This window comes from Erythrolamprus reginae, chromosome 1 (genome assembly GCF_031021105.1).
Source record: "Erythrolamprus reginae isolate rEryReg1 chromosome 1, rEryReg1.hap1, whole genome shotgun sequence".
In the NCBI taxonomy this organism is placed as follows: domain Eukaryota; kingdom Metazoa; phylum Chordata; class Lepidosauria; order Squamata; family Dipsadidae; genus Erythrolamprus; species Erythrolamprus reginae.
Genome location: NC_091950.1, coordinates 83864856 through 83882908, shown reverse-complemented (window position 1 = coordinate 83882908; position 18053 = coordinate 83864856). Strand labels below are relative to the sequence as shown.

General features: G+C 38.8%; 2 protein-coding genes and 1 long non-coding RNA gene across 5 annotated transcripts in view; 1 reads left to right on the top strand and 2 right to left on the bottom strand.

Moving 5' to 3' along the window:
• Positions 1-584: 584 nt before the first annotated feature.
• On the bottom strand, positions 585-13385 carry RAD51 (RAD51 recombinase). Of its 2 annotated transcripts, none has more exons than XM_070756885.1 (10): positions 12988-13385; positions 11941-12052; positions 10941-11078; positions 9952-10069; positions 9237-9328; positions 7677-7771; positions 7442-7555; positions 5972-6101; positions 4946-5067; positions 585-1317 (listed from the first exon to the last, which is right to left on the bottom strand). In XM_070756885.1, exons 2-10 carry the CDS (start codon positions 12025-12027, stop codon positions 1194-1196), a joined length of 1020 nt encoding a protein of 339 aa, XP_070612986.1. In that variant the 5' UTR covers positions 12028-12052; positions 12988-13385; the 3' UTR covers positions 585-1193. The 2 variants fall into 2 exon arrangements, with proteins under 2 accessions (XP_070612986.1, XP_070612996.1); XM_070756895.1 differs by having other exon boundaries at positions 11941-12048; positions 12988-13317.
• Positions 9931-18037, top strand: LOC139170120 (uncharacterized). Its single transcript, XR_011559570.1, has 2 exons — positions 9931-10094; positions 17833-18037. It is a non-coding gene; the product is annotated as an uncharacterized lncRNA (long non-coding RNA).
• KNL1 (kinetochore scaffold 1) overlaps positions 17146-18053 on the bottom strand; it is a 41758-nt gene continuing 40850 nt past the window's right edge. For both annotated transcript variants that reach the window (XM_070756865.1, XM_070756874.1), the window contains one exon: positions 17146-17941. In XM_070756865.1, the coding sequence (XP_070612966.1) occupies positions 17803-17941 (139 nt within the window). In that variant the 3' untranslated portion in view covers positions 17146-17802. The remainder of the gene's footprint in view (positions 17942-18053) is intronic.

Below are 18053 nucleotides of genomic sequence, written 5' to 3'. Positions count from 1 at the left end.
TTTCCTAGTGGGTTTGCACGCATTATTTGTTTTTACATTGATTCCTATGGGAAAATTGCTTCTACTTAAGAACATTTCTACTTAAGAACCTGGTCATGGAACGAATTAAGTTCTTAAGTAAAGTAGAGGTACCACTGTACTTGATGCATAAGCTAAAAGTTGTCGGTGTTGGCTGCCTCGCAACCGTGAAACAAAAGTCATGTGTTAGTCTGTGTGGCACTGGTAGTACTCACCACGTTTCCTAGAACCAATTAATGACAAGTACCAAGGTGCCACTGCAAATGAAAATGGCTCAGTTTATTTCAAGTGGTAGCTAAATTGAATAGAACAGCTGCTTTATTTTTTCTGGGTGTTTTCTACTTTTTCTCTGTACCTTATATCACCTGTTAGGAACTCTTACATTTGTGGAAATAACTGTAAGTAAAAAGTTCAAATGAAAATTATATTACAGTATTTGCATAATACTGTAGATAACAAAATCTTGCTTTTTTTCTCCCCCAGATGAGATTTTCTACATTACTCATTCATCATTTTGTTTCAAAATATAAATAAGAATCAAAACAAAAACATAGCAATCGTCAAAGTGCATAGTATTATTAACTTTAATGAAATCATAATTACAAAAATATTTACAAATGGAGGACATAAAATGTTTACAACTTTTGCTTTGCATAACAGCTAGCTTTTCTTGGCTGATGCAATATTTCAATTTACAGCTGTGCAAGTATGTGTGTGTGTGTGTGTGTGTGTGTGTAAAACATACAACTTCTAGTTTGTCCTTGGAAAAGAAACTATACAAATTTAAGAAAATATCTTGCTAGCCATTTAACAATTGCTGCTTTACTTTTATTTGATAGTTCCTTTACTGATCAAATTTCTTCCATTTTTATTTTGGCTTCAGTCATAAAAATCAAAGTGTTGAATGTTTCAAATTGATATATCCATGAACTGCACACATTCTGCAAATGTTATTTCTCAGAGTTGTTACTATTCTATTGCACTAAATAACAAGATCTTAGTAAGTTATCGGGTATGTTTTAGATAGTCCAGGAGTCTTTTATAGTTTATCCACAATAACGATTTATGGTTGTTTCTTCTGGTACTATAGTAGAAGTCACACGAAGAATAGGATCATATGGAAAGAAATATCTCTTTGGCCCAATTTTGCGCAACAAATCAAAGGGGCAGCTTCTTCAGTCTTTAGCATCTCCTATTCCATCAGCATTAATAGCAAACATAGCTTCTGCTTCAGGGAGGCAAGGTGAATCGTATATCTTGCATATCCTAGTTTCACCACGACCTTTTCTCAAGTAAAGCCTAACCAGACAAATTAATGCAGTTATTAAAATAAAAACGATGAACTATTAAATAAAACATTAGACATTTATTCAACTTATATACCATTCTATCAACCAAAGAATATTCTGGGCAACATTCAGTTTATTATTGGTGGTTTTTTAAAGGTTTTCCTCATTTATGATATGCTATTGGAAACTCAAACAAAACAGTCAGGTAGAATAGGTAGGCGGGTTAAAGGAAAAGGCTAATGTGACAAACTGAAAAAAAATCCATTATCTTTGTTAACACATAGTTACATAACCAAATCCAAAGCTGAATACTAGTCTCTTGTATTTTTTGTTGCTTTCTCTTATTCCTCCCACGTACTACAGTACCGTTTAAGTTCTATCCCAGTGACCTGAGGTGGCCACAACACATTGATATGCCAAGAACATCAACAGCAGAGCACAATATTATCCAAAGTACCCATGTGTATTTGAATATTTGAAAGGGCTAAAGCAGCAAATAAACAAGCCTTCTATTAAATCATAATAATGTCTATGTAAGAACTTATTGCATCTTACAAATATGCATTCATATTAAATATACATTTTTTTTGCTTTATTGTTTTACAATAAATATATCATTATGATAAACTTGTATGGTAATTTTATTCCTTATGTTGGTAGCTGAAGATTCAAATTTAGCTTTATACTTCTGGAAGGAACAAATTGGAAGTTTGATACAGAATATAATCAGGTCCAAAGACTCATAGTAATTACTCCTCCTGTCCTTGATCAATAAAAGTTTGACTTTTTTTTTTAAACCATTCACACAATCTGTTCCCTAGTGAAGATTTCCACAAATGGGGAAACGATGGAGAACATTTTCACTTTGACTTGCAAACTTCCCTATGACTTATGCTGAGGGGGTTGGACTAAAAAGTTTTCCATTAAAAAAACCTTTGATATAATCTTAAATTATAACTTCTTTTAAATCATGCTGATTTAAAAGAAGGATATCATCTCAGTCAGACATGTGGGAATCTGGCTAAAAAGGTTAGTAAATCTCAGCCCTTAAAGTTGCTATTCAAGACTCCATCCAGCTGGAAAGGAAACCTTATTTGGAGTTCACAAAATAATTTATTTCAATTAGTAGGAAATGTGCGTGTGTGTATTCCAACTTGCTCTTGGACAAAAGATTTCAGCTTCAGGGAAACATGTTAAAATGTTTTATTGTGCCCTGAAAAAAGGGGGAAATGTTTTCACTGTCTTCACTACATAATGTAAATTCAATTCTGGTACCCACTATCTGTTAAAAAGCTCAAACATATTAATCTCTTTCTCTTATTTTACATATAATTCGCCTCCGATATTTTATTGTGGAATTTCTCAAGTATTTTAGATGCTGAAAAACAGTTATTTTTTGTCAGAGCATTAAAAAAAACACCATCTCCCATTAAGATATTTAAAATTTAACAGCTGGAGCAGTGAAGGGTTGGACAATGAGTAAGAACACGTAGTTATAACTAACTGGATAAAGAGAGCTGGCCACTATGGTTGCCGTGAGTGAAAAGGGAGAGTGTTTCTTTGTTTCCCACCTTTTTCCTATGTGCTGTGGGTGCTCTGTGATTTACCTTATTTAATGTAAACATATTAATTTATATAAAACTGATTCAGGTCAGAGTTCCTGACTCCATTTGGCATTGGCTGCTCAATTCCCTGATATTTTTCTACATAGTTAATTATTGTATTCTTCAAAGCTTGCAGATAAGATACTTTCCACTCACTTCCTAATATTTAACTGAACATTTTGAAGACTTCAAATAACAATTGCTTTGTAATTACTATTCAGTGTTCATAATCAGGATTACCGTACTTTTAATTCTTCTGCAATTCCATTATGTAAGTAGATTATAATCCTTTTTGTCCTTTTGGAACTTTATGACTACTGTTCACATGCAATTCCTGAGGCTATGCTCTCTAGAACATCCTGAGTCCACCTTGTGGTGGAAACGAGTTACAGGAAGCACAAAGATTCTATGTTTTGTACTACCAATAGAGCAGTGGTTCCCACACCTTTTCAATCCACCGCCCCCTTGGTGCTAAAACTGATCCTCACTGCCCCCACAGGCGGTCGTGGCTTGGTGGTCAGGTGACCAGGTGGGTGGGGCCAACTTGTAAAATGTGGTGAAACTCACTTAAAAATGTTCTTGCTTAGCAACAAAAATGTTAGGCTCAATTGTGGTCATAAGTCTTTATTTCGTTCTTTCTTTCCTCTTTGACTTCCCCCTTCTTTTTTCTTTGTCTTTCTATCTTCCTTCCTTATCATTTCTTTTTTATTTCTGTCTTCTTTCCTTCCTACCAACTTTCTTTCTTTCCTTCTTCCCTCCCTTTCTTTTTGTCTGCCTTCCTTCCTATCATCTTTTATTGTCTTCCTCCCTCCTTTTTATTTCTTCTTTCCTTCTTCCCTTCCTCCTTTTTCTGTCTGTATTCCTTCCTTCCTACCCTCTTATCATCTTTCTTTTTCTTTTTTCCTTCTTCCCTCCCCTCCTTTTTTCTGTCTGCATTTCTTCCTTCCTACCATCTTTCTTTCTGTCTTCCTCCTTCCTTCCCTCCCTCTTTCTTTCTTTCCTTCCTTTTTCTTTTTTCCTTCCCTACCTTCTTTTTCTGTCTGTGTTCCTTCCTCCCTACCACCTTCCCCCATCGAGGAAAACTGGGCAGGGAGATGCAGCTGATTGTCTCGTTGGTGTCTTGGCCAAGGAAGAGGAGCATGTTTGAAAATGCTGCTGGAGACAGCCCAGAGCAGCTGAGCCAGTCCCGTAGGGTGTGCATGTACAATACAGAAACTCTTCTCGCTGCAAAAAGTTGTTAATTGCTCACCCTTGCAAGAAGAGTTTCTGTATTTTGTAAGCTTTTTTTCCTAAAGAGACCAGGTAACAGACACATGGAGCTGTTAAACTCCAGTAAGACGCCTGTCTCATGGCCTGCTCAGCTCAGGCTGGGAAGAGTGGTGAGAAAAGCAGTGAACGGGCGATTGGGTGGACATGGGCGGTGACACGGGGACAGGACCGGCAAACCACCCGCCACCATCCTTGCCTCTTAGTGCCTCCCTAAGGCATCCCCCCCCCCAGGGGACGGTACCCTCCACTTTCGGAACCACTGCTCTACAGCATCTATTGGCTGCAATTCATTTTTTTTATCATTATCCTTTTTCTAAAATATGTACCTCTCCATAATTTTTGTCTCTTAACTGATCACCAGCTCTCTCCAATTGATGTCAAATGCCACCACCTAATTAAAACTTTGAATTTACTTTATAAGGTAAATGTAGTACACACCTGGATTTTTTGAACCAGTGTGGTTTATAAAATAAGCAGACTTTTAAAGAGATATTAATAACTTGATGAGTATATTTTATATTGGTTTTTTAATTATTTAAAGTATTATTCCACCCTCCATTTTTCTTTGTAAAAGACACCCAGAAGTGTTAGCTATCTTGAGTTAGAATATAAGCTACAAACCACCAATTTCTATTTAAACAAAACCTGGTTTCTGTTTCTGCAAAAATCTGACATCACATTGAAGCTTCATTTTAATCTTCACAAAAATTTCTAATTAAATGAAAGCGTGAAAAGTCTCTTCAAAACTAGCACCTGCCATCCTACCTGGTTGTTGAAGCATGTGCGATAATATTCCCTCCAATTGGTTTCTTAGGATCTGCAGCAAACATTGCAGCTCCATCTACTTGTGCTACCACCTGGTTTGTGATCACAACTGCTACGCCAAACTGTTGTGAGAGAAACATACAGTCAATTTCAGCTTCTTCACTATAAATTGGGGGGAGGAAAAAGAAAGGAGCAGGGTGGTTTAAGGATGCTGGGTTTGCCAAACAGAAATGGTCGACACTGTAGTGGTTTGAGCCCTGGTTGTATCACAAGACAGGGCAAAATCCTATCACTCACCTCTTAACTTCTGCCCTCCCCACCCAGCAGTTTGAAAGCATTATTGTCGAGTAGATAAATGGGTATTGCTTTATTGGGAAAGGGAAGCTGTGCAAGAACGGGAGCCCTGCTTGGACATGAAGTGAGATAGGCAGAAGAGGCCATAGAAGATGTCATCAATGCGAATGCTGCCAGCCTGATGGTGCAAGCTAATTCGCCCAATGGCACACTGTGGACAAGCATGCACGCGCAAATCATAACAAAGCAATCAGGTTGTCAAGATTAATCTGTAGATCTCCCCTTCCCCCACACATAAAATAAATAACTGAAAAATCCCCAGGTGGCTTGGAACTACCTGTTGCTACAAGGGTCTTTATGCTAAAGTGGAACGAATGACAGGTTGTCCAAGGGGAAATCATTTTGAAATTCCCTGTAACTTGTGATCTACTTAAAGTGCGGTTGTACATGATGTCATACCAAATGGCTAAGCCATGGAGAAATATCAAATGTGCTGAGGAAGCAAGTTGTTGCCACAGTTATGCTCATTTTTGCTTGACTCTGTCAGGCAGTGCGATCCATTTTTGGGGGGGACATGATTTTCCCTGACTTTTAAACATTTTAATATAGTGTTTTTCCCCCTGATTTATTCCATTTTTTTCAGGAATTCCCTGATATTTCCCGAACCGATTTCCCTGGTAATTCCCTGATTTCCCTGTTTTCCAGGCTTGCTGGACACCCTGTAATGATTACCTCATCTGCCAGTCGAAGCAACATGCGCAGGAATCTGGCTAAATGCATCTGCCTGGCCGATAACTCTCCTCGGCCGGAGTAGTCTGTCCGGTAAAGAGCTGTGGCACTGTCCACTATCAGTAAAGCATATCTAAAAGAAAAGAGCAGAGCAATAGTTTTCATGTAATGATTTTAATCCTTGCCCTCCACACGTTTGCTTTTCTGAATTATCTGGCCAATTTTTAGCATGCTTCAATTGAATACGTAAGCATCAATCAATCAATCAATCAATCAATCAAGGTAGTTCTTGACTTACAATAGTTCATTTAGTGACTGTCCAAAGTTACAATGGCATTGGAAAAAGTGACTTATGATCACTTAATGACCATTGCAGCTGCCCCACAGTCACGTTAACGAAATCCAGACGCTCGGCAACTGACTCATATTTATGACAATTGCAGTGTCCCAGGGTCCTGGCAATGCTTTTTGCAACCTTCTGACGTCAGTGGATAAGCCAGATTGACTTAACAACTGTATCATTAACTTAACAACTGCAGTGATTCACTTAACTATGGCAAGAAAAAAGGAGCAAAATTCACTTAAGTGTTTTGCTTGCCAACAGAAATTTTGGGCTCAATTGTGGTCGTAACTCAAGGACTATCTATATGTCCTACTGCTCTTTCTAAGCAAGATGAAGCCACATCAGCAATATTTAGGAGACTTACCAGGATGAAAACCAAACCAACTGACAATTGAAACAACTTTGATTGCCTTCTTGGTATCTGTTCTGTAAAGCAGGCATGCCTAATAATGACAAGCAGCCGCTGTATGGCTGTCCATCATCTCTTGTCAGGATAATGCATGCCTATGAGACAGTTTTTTGAGTTCAGGACACTGCCTGGATTAGTTCCTCCAGTTTTCCTGGTAAGATTTCAGAGGTGGTTGGTTCACTATTGCCTCATTCTTGCTAAAGTTGAGAGAAAGTGACTGGTCCAAGGTCACCTAGCTGGGTTATGCCTAAGGCAGGACTAGAATTAATCTCTCCCAATTTCTAGCCTGCTGCCTTTAATCACACCACCAAATTGGCTTTATCAGGATGATACTCTTTGAAATGATTAAAGACAAAACACGGTTGTAATCAGTTTAAAAAAATATCCTCACGTATGTTTGAATTAATATCAGACAATGGTATGACGTGGGGGGAACAATAATAAAAGAAGGCACTTTCATGCAGTTCAAAATAATAAAGAGCATATGCAATTTATTTACCAAAGGAATGCAATTTGTTAACAAAGCTTCTTCTGAACCATTGTAATACATATTGTTTTGCCATGAGCGAAGACTCCTAAAAGCAGGCAAATCTGCTTGTTTTGAAAAGCAGTTTTGTCATAAGAATTTTATCTTTCCAACTTGCATAAAATGATGGGTATCCTAAATTGGATCACCTTTTACATATAAATATTTTAATGTGTTTGACTTTTTTAAAATTACCTTGATTCTGTCATCATAGCAGATGCTTGATAAAGCAGTTGGGTTTGATGGTCTGTATTAAATCCTCGAGCATAAGCCACGTTATCAAGAACATCACTCCCAGATAAACCATATCTGGGGAAATAAAGCAAAAATAGATACATTTTACAGGAGTGAAAATAAATGCATGCAGCTTAAATATACCAATACCAATATATACCAAATACACCCATAATTTCCAGATAGAAGTGCAGACCTCTCAGCCACCGCTAGCAAGCGCTCTGGGCGGAAAGTGCCTTCGGTGTCTATGTACATGGCCTTCCCTTCGCCACCGCCTCGATCAATGGGGAGCTTAGAAGGGGGGAAAAAAACCAATTCAGTTTATAGAAGTGAATTGCAATACAATATGGAATTCCATACAATATTTTGTATCCAGTGTTATGCCAGGTGACTCTCTCTCCCCATCCAGTTACTCCTCCGTTCTCTAAATTTGCTGCAGAGGATCTCCCAATCTACTAGAGCCAATCTGAAGTGTGGACATGAGAAACAATTAATCTGCCTTGTCAGTGAACACACATCATTGGCTATAATCCATTATATCAGGCTGTTGCGAGTTGTCTTATTATCAGCTAGAAATACAAGCTGATAACCAAACAAACCAACATATATTATTTTGATTGTAATTCTTAAAATAATGAATTTATTAAAAGCTTTGTTAAAAGGAAAATGAGGAAAGGGGTAACTGAAGAGGCCGATTAAGATAAATATTAAAGGACAACAATCAAACTATTAAAATATCTGTAAACCATCTAATAATGTATAGCTTATATACAACAATTAATATTTATTTAGTTGATGAATTTTATGGGTATATTTCACTCAATAAAACATTAAACAGCGACCGGTTAGAGGCCACAGAGTTGGCCTTCTCCAGGTCCCATCAACCAAGCAATGTTGTCTGGCAGGGCCCAGGGCAAAGGCCTTCTTTGTGGCAGGTCCGATCCTTTGGAACCAGCTCCCCCCAGAAATTTGTGCCACCCCTACCCTTCTGGCTTTTTGTAAGGCACTAAAAACATATCCGTCAGCAAGCTTGGGGCCGTTGAGCATTGCCTTCATGCTCTGGCTGACGGAATGAATGATTATGAATGAATGTTAGTCAAATGCTTTTTAATTATGCAGGGTTTTAGATTAGGTTTTTACTGTTGTTGGGTTTTATTACATTAGGTTTCTCAGATTTTGAATTGTATTGATATTCTTCTGTAAGCTTCCCTGAGTCCACAGAAGAAGGGAGGCCTAGATATCCAATTAAATAAATAAAAATAAATAAATAAAGATAATTGAGTAAAACTAAATTCATTCTAAGGACCATTAGCTGAATGATAATGTAGCAAAGAATTCCACTGTTGTGGAAAGAGGGCCTATTATAGTTATAGAAATAAGAAATATTCTATTTTAGTATAAATAAATAAAAAATCAAAATTTTCAGACCAAGCCTACAAGTTCCCAGTCCTGGGTTTGCTATCAAGTATCTCATTTAGCTATCAGCTTCTAGAATGTCCTTGGGCTTAATCTAAAAATGTCCCGACTAACTGGGATATTTAAAGAACTGCAGCATTCTCCATCTCAGTGAAATCAAGATTTCCAAATCAGGGTCTTCAACAAAACATCTAATTCAGACTTCATGGTCAAAAGAACTACAGAATTCTAATCTTTACTTTCCAGTCCTGAGAACCATGTAATTAAAATATATGGAATATAACAAATTATAAAGATTTTTTTGCACAGTATTACACAAAGAAAAGTCTCCTTTGCTTACTTGACAGGTTACCGCCAATGTGTGACATATCTGAGTTTTTCCTGTGCGGAATTCTCCAAACATTTCTGTTATTGACCCAGTTTCTATTCCACCTGGACAAAAAGTACAAATTTCAGGCATATCACAATAATGGTATACATACAAATACGCTCATGAGATTGTGTATCACACATTTAAATTCAAACCTAATTGATCTTAAACTCTTCTATTTCTGCAAACATATCCGATATTGAACAAATTTACTTCTGAAACTCAAATACTTTTATATGTTTCAATTACAAGAAACATAACAAACAGAATTCAGATAGTGGACATCAGTCATATTGCACATCAGCTTTTTTATTTTGATTTATGAAAATAATATTATTCAACAACTAGATGTTTTTCACATGACCTTATCAGGATGCCATTGGTACTTTGTTGAATGAGATTTTTGTAGCAATTCTTTTAGGAGAAATTAAAGTACGAGGACTTTAGCTTAGGAAACAATCTATACAATTTTTTTTAAAGAAATGGTCTCCTACTTTTTTTCAGAAGTAAACTTCACTGTATTAAGTCTGCACAGCAGTGTAATATAAATATGAAAATTAAGGTTTATGGGACCTCAAAATATGTTCCTTCCTATATTAATACTAGAAGCAATCCAAAATCGGGTCACCTACTTTTGATTTATAACATGTGATAATGATTTCAGGACCAATTATAAATGTTGTACCTTGAAGAAGCTTATCAAGTTCTTTGGATCCAGTGGTAATCTGAATGATCTCTGAGCGTCTTTGGTGAAACTCTGTAGCTGTGGTGAATCCCATTGGAACCAACTTTGCTGCTTCAGCCTACAAATGACAGTGAAATGAAAAGGTTGGTTTTATTTTACAACTCTGTCATTTCATTTGTATTCTTGTGTTAAAACTCTCGTTTTCCTATAACCCTTTAAAAATTATAAACAACCACTTGCAAAAACTATATGATAGAGTGGGCTTGCTCCAGGTTCTCTCCAGAGGGGAAATGCTCCCGGTTCGCTTATGCCTGTCGGTCGACGGAGAGCCACTTGTGAAGGCAGCGTGAGGCTCCGCCTGGATGCCGCCATTTGGGTTTTTACCTCTGTGCATGCGTAGAATGCTTTGCGCATGCAGAGGGTAAAAGAACCCAAATGGTGGCATCCAGGTGTGTGGGCAGAGCCTCACACTGCCTTTGCGACCGTCTCTCCAATGACTGACAGGCACAAGCGAACCAAGAGCATTTCACCCATGGTTTTCTCTCTTAAATGTTGTTACTTAATGGGACCTTGGAGGTGGTGTTTCTTGATGGTGCTTTGGAATAGCCTCCCATCTGAGATTTGAGGGATCCCTATCCTTTGAGTCTTCTACAGCAGTGTTTCCCAACCTTGGCAACTTGAAGATATTTGGACTTCAACTCCCAGAATTCCCCAGCCAGGAAACACTGCTCTAGAGGGCCGTGGAAAACTGGCTGTCCCCCAAGCATTAAGCTAGGGTGGAGATGTTTGGTCTTATATCCTGGGGAGAAGGTCAATTCTATTTTATGAGTTGTTATGAGCCACCAAGAATCATTATATAAAGTAGAGGCTCATATAAGCCTAATCAGTCAGTCAGTCAGTCAGTCAGTCAGTCAATAAGACAATACGAATAATACTCAGTACTGCAGATGTATATATATGCTGAACATTTTTAAGCTAAGCATGATTACCAGGATTTTATCTGCTTTAGCTTCACTGATGCCTTTAATATTGAGCAATTCCTTCTTTGGTGCATAGGCAACAGCTTCAACGGTGTGAAAGCCAGCTTCTTCCAATTTCTTCACATCATTTGCATTTATTCCACATTGCTATAGAAACAAATATATTGTTATATAACACATTTAATGTAGAAATCAAAGAGTTCTATATATATCAGATATAATGATTCAAATATAATAGGTAACAAAAGTAAACAACCTAATGTTTGTTCTAATTAATGTTCTAATGTAAGAGTGAGCTCCACTGAACTCTATGAGATCTGGTCCTGTAGTCTTCAAAGATAGCAGCTAATAATCAGCTTTGTTCATTTCTATTATTTCCATTAATTTAAATAAACAAAAACGCAGCTTTAAATTCTTCAGCAAGTTCTTTTTTGTAAAAAAAAAATAAAACCAGATATTTTAAAAAAAGTTTTACTTAATGAATCAATACTTAACATTGTTTTCCTTTTTGTGCATAAGCAATAAGTAACCAAAATTATAAAAATACATTATTAAAAAATGTTATTTCAATAAGACTAAAATTTGGAAGTTATAACAATTTGGATAATGATTTTTCTCAACCTTTCAAAGATCGTATAAAAAAGAAACAAATCTCCCATTGTCAAGCACAGTGTTTTATAATATCAGCACTAGTGGCAAGAAGCTTTATTTTGTTAAAAAAATTAAAAAGCTAGCATTAATGGTTTCATTGAAACGTGCACTAAAACACCAGCCTGGAAAATGTATTAATAAAGAATATAAGATGGGACTGAAAAAATGACTCCATTTATCTATCCTATCTATCTATCTACCTACCTACCTACCTACTCATCCTTCATTCATTCATTCAATTTTTATGCCGTACAGCTCCCTAAGGACTCTGGGCGGTTACAACTGAAAATTACATCCGAATAATACTAAAAAAAACCCTATAAAGTAGTTTACAGTAATACATGTTAGTAATACATACCTCTAAACGAGAAATAGGCTGAGGACCAAAGCTTTCCTCTTCCGTTGAGATATCTATGCTCTCCTCACATTGCATTTGCATAGCCATAGCACAAATTATCCGATCTTCCTATCTAGAGAGAAAACAACCGCACTTTGAACAAATGGCACAAAACTACGTTGACTGTGTGCAATTTTATTTTTAATTTCCCTTTAATTTTATGGTCCTATCCTCTTGATGTTTCCATGCTTGAAAAATAACTGTTATCTGGGTGAGGACCCACAAATAACAAACAGTGTAAACATGATGCATTTCTTGGCATTCCGCAGTAACTTGACACTGAAGAGAAGTCAATAAAACAACATTAATATGTTATTATTGAATATGACAAAGAGTTGTTAAATTTTTGAAGTACAAAAAGAAAACAATACGGGTAACTGCATAAGTTAAACAATGAGCAGTGATGTATGAAAGGAAAATATGATAGAATTGTGATGTTTTTCTCTTTCTGGTTTAAGTCTGTAGTGTTGCAAGATGTTGTAACTCTTTGTGTGTGTGTATATGGTTGCTTTCTCTAGAAAACAAAGTTTCATTTTCACTCTCAGCAAATATATATACCCATACACACATACACACATAATACTCAAATCCCAGTGAGAGGGTATGGCTAGCTGATGAGGCCAGAACAAGGCCAAAATAGATCTATTCTAGTCTCCCTTAATTTTAAAACATGTGAGGTGTGTGTTTGTGTGTGTATATGTATGTATGTATGTATGTATGTATGTATGTATACATATATGTACACACACACACACACACAATGCTGAGAGTGAAAAGGGAATATTGTTTTCGAGAATAAACCATACATACACGGTTACAACATCTTGCAACACTACATACTTAAACCAGAACACACACACACACATTATGTGTGTGTTTGTGGGTTTTTTGCTGTTTTGTTCTCTATGTATTATTTTCTTTTTTTAATGTCAGGGTTTTTTTTTGGTAATGCTCTCAATAAATTTTTTTAAAAAAAACAATATTAACAGCCCTCGCTTTATTCCTTACCGGAACCAAGGCCACGGTTTACAAATCCCAAGCGACGCCTTTCTGTCCCAGATTCTTTTCCGCCAACACCACGCGCGCGACAGAGAGAGGCCCAAAGGGAAGGGAGACAGTCGATTCCTGACGACTTCTGGCTTCACAACAGCCGCCTTCCGTGTGGAAACTTGAACGAAGTCCGATGGAGTTGGGGGTCGAGCCGCCGCTAGGCCGCTCGAAGGTGTGGAGCAGCCGAGATCCTGCCCCCCCACCCCTCCCCGCGTGAGGCCGAACCCACTTACTTCTTCCACCTCCCAATTTCAGATTAACCCGCCACAGGTCACGTGACCGACGCGCAGGCGTTGCAAACGTCCATCACGAAACGCGGGAGGAAACCCCACTCCCATTACCCCATGCACATGCGCGTTTTCTAGCGGGTTTGACGGAGCGGGAGCAAAGTGTTTGATCCGACGGAGAGGCCTATTTCCAAGTTGGTTTTTTTAAGAGTCTTGTAGTTTACTTTGATTAGGGTTGTCTTTTTATTTTCGCGCGTGTGTAGATCAGTTGTCTACAACCAGGGCTCTCCAACCTTGGCAGCTTTAAGACTTGTGGACTTCAACTCCCAGAATTCCTCAGCCAGCTTTGCTTATCAATAAACCTTTGCCGGCTGAGGAATTCTGGGAGTTGAAGTCCACAAGTCTTAAAGTTGCCATGGTTGGAGACCTCTTGCCTAGAGGGCCATTTTCAAAATGCCAACTTCAATCCGAACCTTTTCGTGGTTATTCCTATATGCATCCTGTATCTAGATGGGTGCAACTTCCTGACACTTTTCAAATGTGTGTGGGGAAAGCGAAGTAGTAACAGAACATACGTGGCATTCCTTTTTCGTTTTTCTCCACCCGCTGCATGAGGTGGGTAGGGCTCAGAATGACTGGCCCAAAGTCTCCCAGCTGTTTTCATACCTCAGGTGGGACAACTCAGTCTCCTGGCTTCTAAGCCCATGCCTTAAATCAGTGTTGGGAAACATTGCCTTAAATCCTAGATTAAATTGGCTCTCTATTTACTCCTACGTCCCCCACCCAACCCTTGAAGGAGTGCTGAATTAACCAGTTCTTGTGAAATGCTTAAGCCAGTGTTTTTCAAACGTTGAAGCTAACTTTTAAGATGTGTGAACTTCAACTCCCAAAATTTCCTAGCCAGCTTGCTGATTGGGGAATTCTGCCAAATGAAAGCGACACATCATTAAAATGGCTACGTTTGAAAAACACCTTTAAGTTTTTAAAGAACCAGGAACCTATGACGTGGATAACTATGGTGTGTTGTTTTATGTTGCAAAAACCCAAATGATGGTGATTTGTTCAATAAACTATGGCTTAATACTGTGTGATTATTTCTTTTAACATGAACTATATTCTTAAGGAAACAACTTAGCTTTCCACAATTATACTTCTGGAAAAAACGCTTGGAATAGTGTTAATTACAGACTCAATGTGTGTGATATGGTTACAGAAGGCAATATTAGTGTCAAACCTGTGCAGAAGTTGGTGATAAATTAAAGGCTTGATAAATTAAAGACTATCTATAAAAGGCTTGATGTTTTGGGGAACTGAGGGAGTGATTTTCATGAGGGAGCAGATGCAGCCACAAAGTATTCTTTCAAGAGGTTCAAGGTCATCCTATGCCCACCCACCTGGGTGGAAGTGGAAGGACTGGTCACGCTGGCACAATCTGAGTAGGAAACCTGGCAAGTTTGTGGGTGGGGACAAGGCATGTGAACTTTCAACTGGGTGGGAAACTCAGATTCAGGGTTCCCAGTATAGGTGCCAGGATGGCTCCAGAAATAAATTGGATCTTTGAGGTATACTTTTGACTTCGACCCTGATTTAGTTTGGATGCTACCTGGGACCTTGGCAATTGTAGATTCTGTCATAGAACATTTGGAACATCATGGCACAAAGGTGTGATTCAGATTCCCCCCTTTTGGCCTTCGAGAAAGGCCTGAAACTCTGCCAACTAACTGAGGCTCCAAGGGAGCATGTCATTCTAGAGGTGGTTAATAGATTAAGAGAAGACCCCACCCTCCTCCCCCTGGGCACCTTGCGCTCTTCCATTCCAGGAAAGGGATGGGGTAGGCGAGAGACATGAACTACATTCTGATACAATCTATAGTGAAATAAGTAGAATGCCTATTGTATTATACATTAAGCCTGCAAAGTAGCACTTGTTTCATTAGTCAAAATGTTGTCAACTAAATAAATTGTCAAATAAATAGTATAATTTGAGGACATCTTGAGGTCCTGAACGAGGTCTAACATATTTTTATACCACTGTAACATCAACATTATATACTACTCAAAAAATAAAGGGAACACTTAGACCAGCGTTTCCCAAACGGTGTGCCGCAGCACAGTAGTGTGCCGTGAGACACGGTCAGGTGTGCCGCGAAGCTACTAGGGAAGCTCCAGCTGGGCGGGGCGTTGCCGGTGTCGACCTGGAGCTCCCGCTCGCAGCTGTCCCCCGGCTCCTGCTCGATGCTGCGGTTTTCGGCGCTCTCCTGCTGGGCCCCAAAGAAGGAAGGCAGGAAGGAGAGCTTCATTCTTCGCGCCTTTTTCCCGCCTTCCTTCTTTGGGGCCCAGCAGGAGAGCGCCAGAAACCGTGGCATCAGGCAGGAGCCGGGGGACAGCTGCGAGTGGGAGCCCCAGGTTGGAGGCACCGGCAGCGCTCCGCCCAGCTGGAGCTTCCCTGGCGTCGGCGGCAAGTGTCCTTTGGGGCCCGGCGGGAGGGCACTGGTGGTGGGAGCGGGGTGGTAGCTGCAGCGGCCGCAGGCAGTCGCGGGGAGATGGCGGCAGCGAGAGGGAGCTCCAGGCGGCGGCGAGAGGGAGCTCTCTCTCTCTCTCTCAGCTGACTGCAAGCGGGAGCCCTGACGGTGGTGGTTGGACATGCTGCTGGACGCCGTACATGCTGGCGCTGCGGGCCTGGCATATACTGCGTCCAGCAGCACGTCCAGTTGCCGCCGTCAGGGCTCCCGCTTGCAGTCAGCTGAGAGAGAGAGAGAAAAAGAAAGAGAGACATATAAGAGAGGCAGAGAAAGAGAGGCAGAGCGAGAAAGAGACAGCAAGAGAGGCAGAGAAAGAGACAGAGCGAGAAAGAGAGACAGCAAGAGAGGCAGAGAAAGAGAGATAGAGAAAGAGAGAGAAAAAGAGACATAGCAAGAGAGAGAGACTTAGCAAGAGAGGCAGAGAGAGAGAGAAAGAAAGAGACATAGCAACAGAGATAGAGGGAGAGAAAGAAAGAGATAGCAAGAGAGGCAAAGAGAAAGAAAGAGACATATAGCAAGAGACAGTGAGAGAGAGAGAGCAAGAAAGAGAGAAAAAAGCAAGAAAGAGATAGCAAGAGAGACAGAGAGAGAGAGAGAGCAAGGGAGAGAGAAAGACATAGAGGAAGGGAAGGAGGGAGAGAGAAAGAGCAAAAAAGAGGAAGAAAGAAAGAGGGATGGAGAGAAAGAAGGGAAGGAAGGAAAAGAGAGAAAGAGGGAGAAATAGAGCGAAAGGGAGGAAGAGGGGTTTTTTGTCCAAACTTTTCTTTAGCCCGCCCCCCCCCGCCCCCCCTTTCAATGTTCCCCAGGATTTTGAAAATATGAATAATGTGCCGCGGCTCAAAAAAGGTTGGGAAACACTGACTTAGACAACACAATATAAATCCAAGTAAATCAAACTTCTGTGAAATCAAACTTTCCACTTAGGAAGCAACACTGATTGACACTCAATTTTGCATGTCAGCACATTCAACTTTGTGCAGAACAAAGCATTCAATGAGAATATTTCATTCATTCAGATCTAGGATGTGCTCTTTGAGTGTTCCCTTTATTTTTTTGAGCAGTGTAGTATCACACAATAACTACAACAACTTTTTGGACAAAACAGCAGTCTTAATAGATTACTCCCATTAAGCAGAAATGAGCAGGTGCATAAAGGGTTAAGGCAAAAATAAAACATAAAAATTATGGTATTTATAGGTGTTAGATGTCCCCATCACTGACATTCCAGGAATTAGTGCAGGCTGAAGTTTTCTGGAGGATCTTTGGAACATGATTGCTTGATACCAAAATTAAAAAAATAAAATAATACAGCAAGTAAATATTGAGTGTTTTTTTCCATCTCTAAATCGCTACCAAGATACTAAAAGTACTGTTGTTAACTTTATTACACTTTTGAAAAAAATACAAAAGGTAAAAAACACTCAAACATCACAAAGCAGTTAAATATGCAATATTTACATACAATTTGTCCACCAATAAAATATTAGACAAGGGAGAAATATCCTAGAAATTTTGTTGTAAGAATGTCAATATTACAAATACAAGATGAGCCTTCCCCAAAATTCATGTTAATAATAATGTCTCCTGCCTTCATTAAAACTGAAGACTTTCCTCAGTCAGTATAATGGAATAAACATTTAATACATCCTATGATTTCTAAAAAATTAGGAGACTGATCCAGTATTCTATATCCAACATTCAATTACTTAAGTGCCTTATATAGGACTCAAAAGATCCTCTTACTCATCTTAGCATCCCTTTCTTGCAGTATATATTTAGAAATTACATGAACTACAATATAAACTTTATTCTATTATAAAATAATCTCTCAGAAATAAAAGGCAGCGCAAAACACTACTGAAAAACTATAGAAAAGAAAAATAACAACAACAGAGGAACCACATTACAGTTTTGCACTATCCTTCGTAGAAGAAAGACTGTTTCTGCTTTTCTATAGTTTAAGCAAAGATGTAATCACTCTAGTACTGCATGCTTGATAGTTGACATATTTTTCCCCCAACAAACTATTGAACACTTGCTCTTTTATTTTTCAGAATTGCCGAAGAATGTTGGAGCAGATTACAACTGATCTGATTGACCATTCTCTTCAAATAGTTGGCTCCCACTGGAACGTTGGACAAAACCGCAGAAATTTCATCATGGCTGAGAACAGAAAATGCATACATACAAACTGATTAAAGACAACATTCCTGATAAACTTTTTCATAGAAATAAAGTTTATATCATTACCCAGATACATTCATCTTTGTTTTAC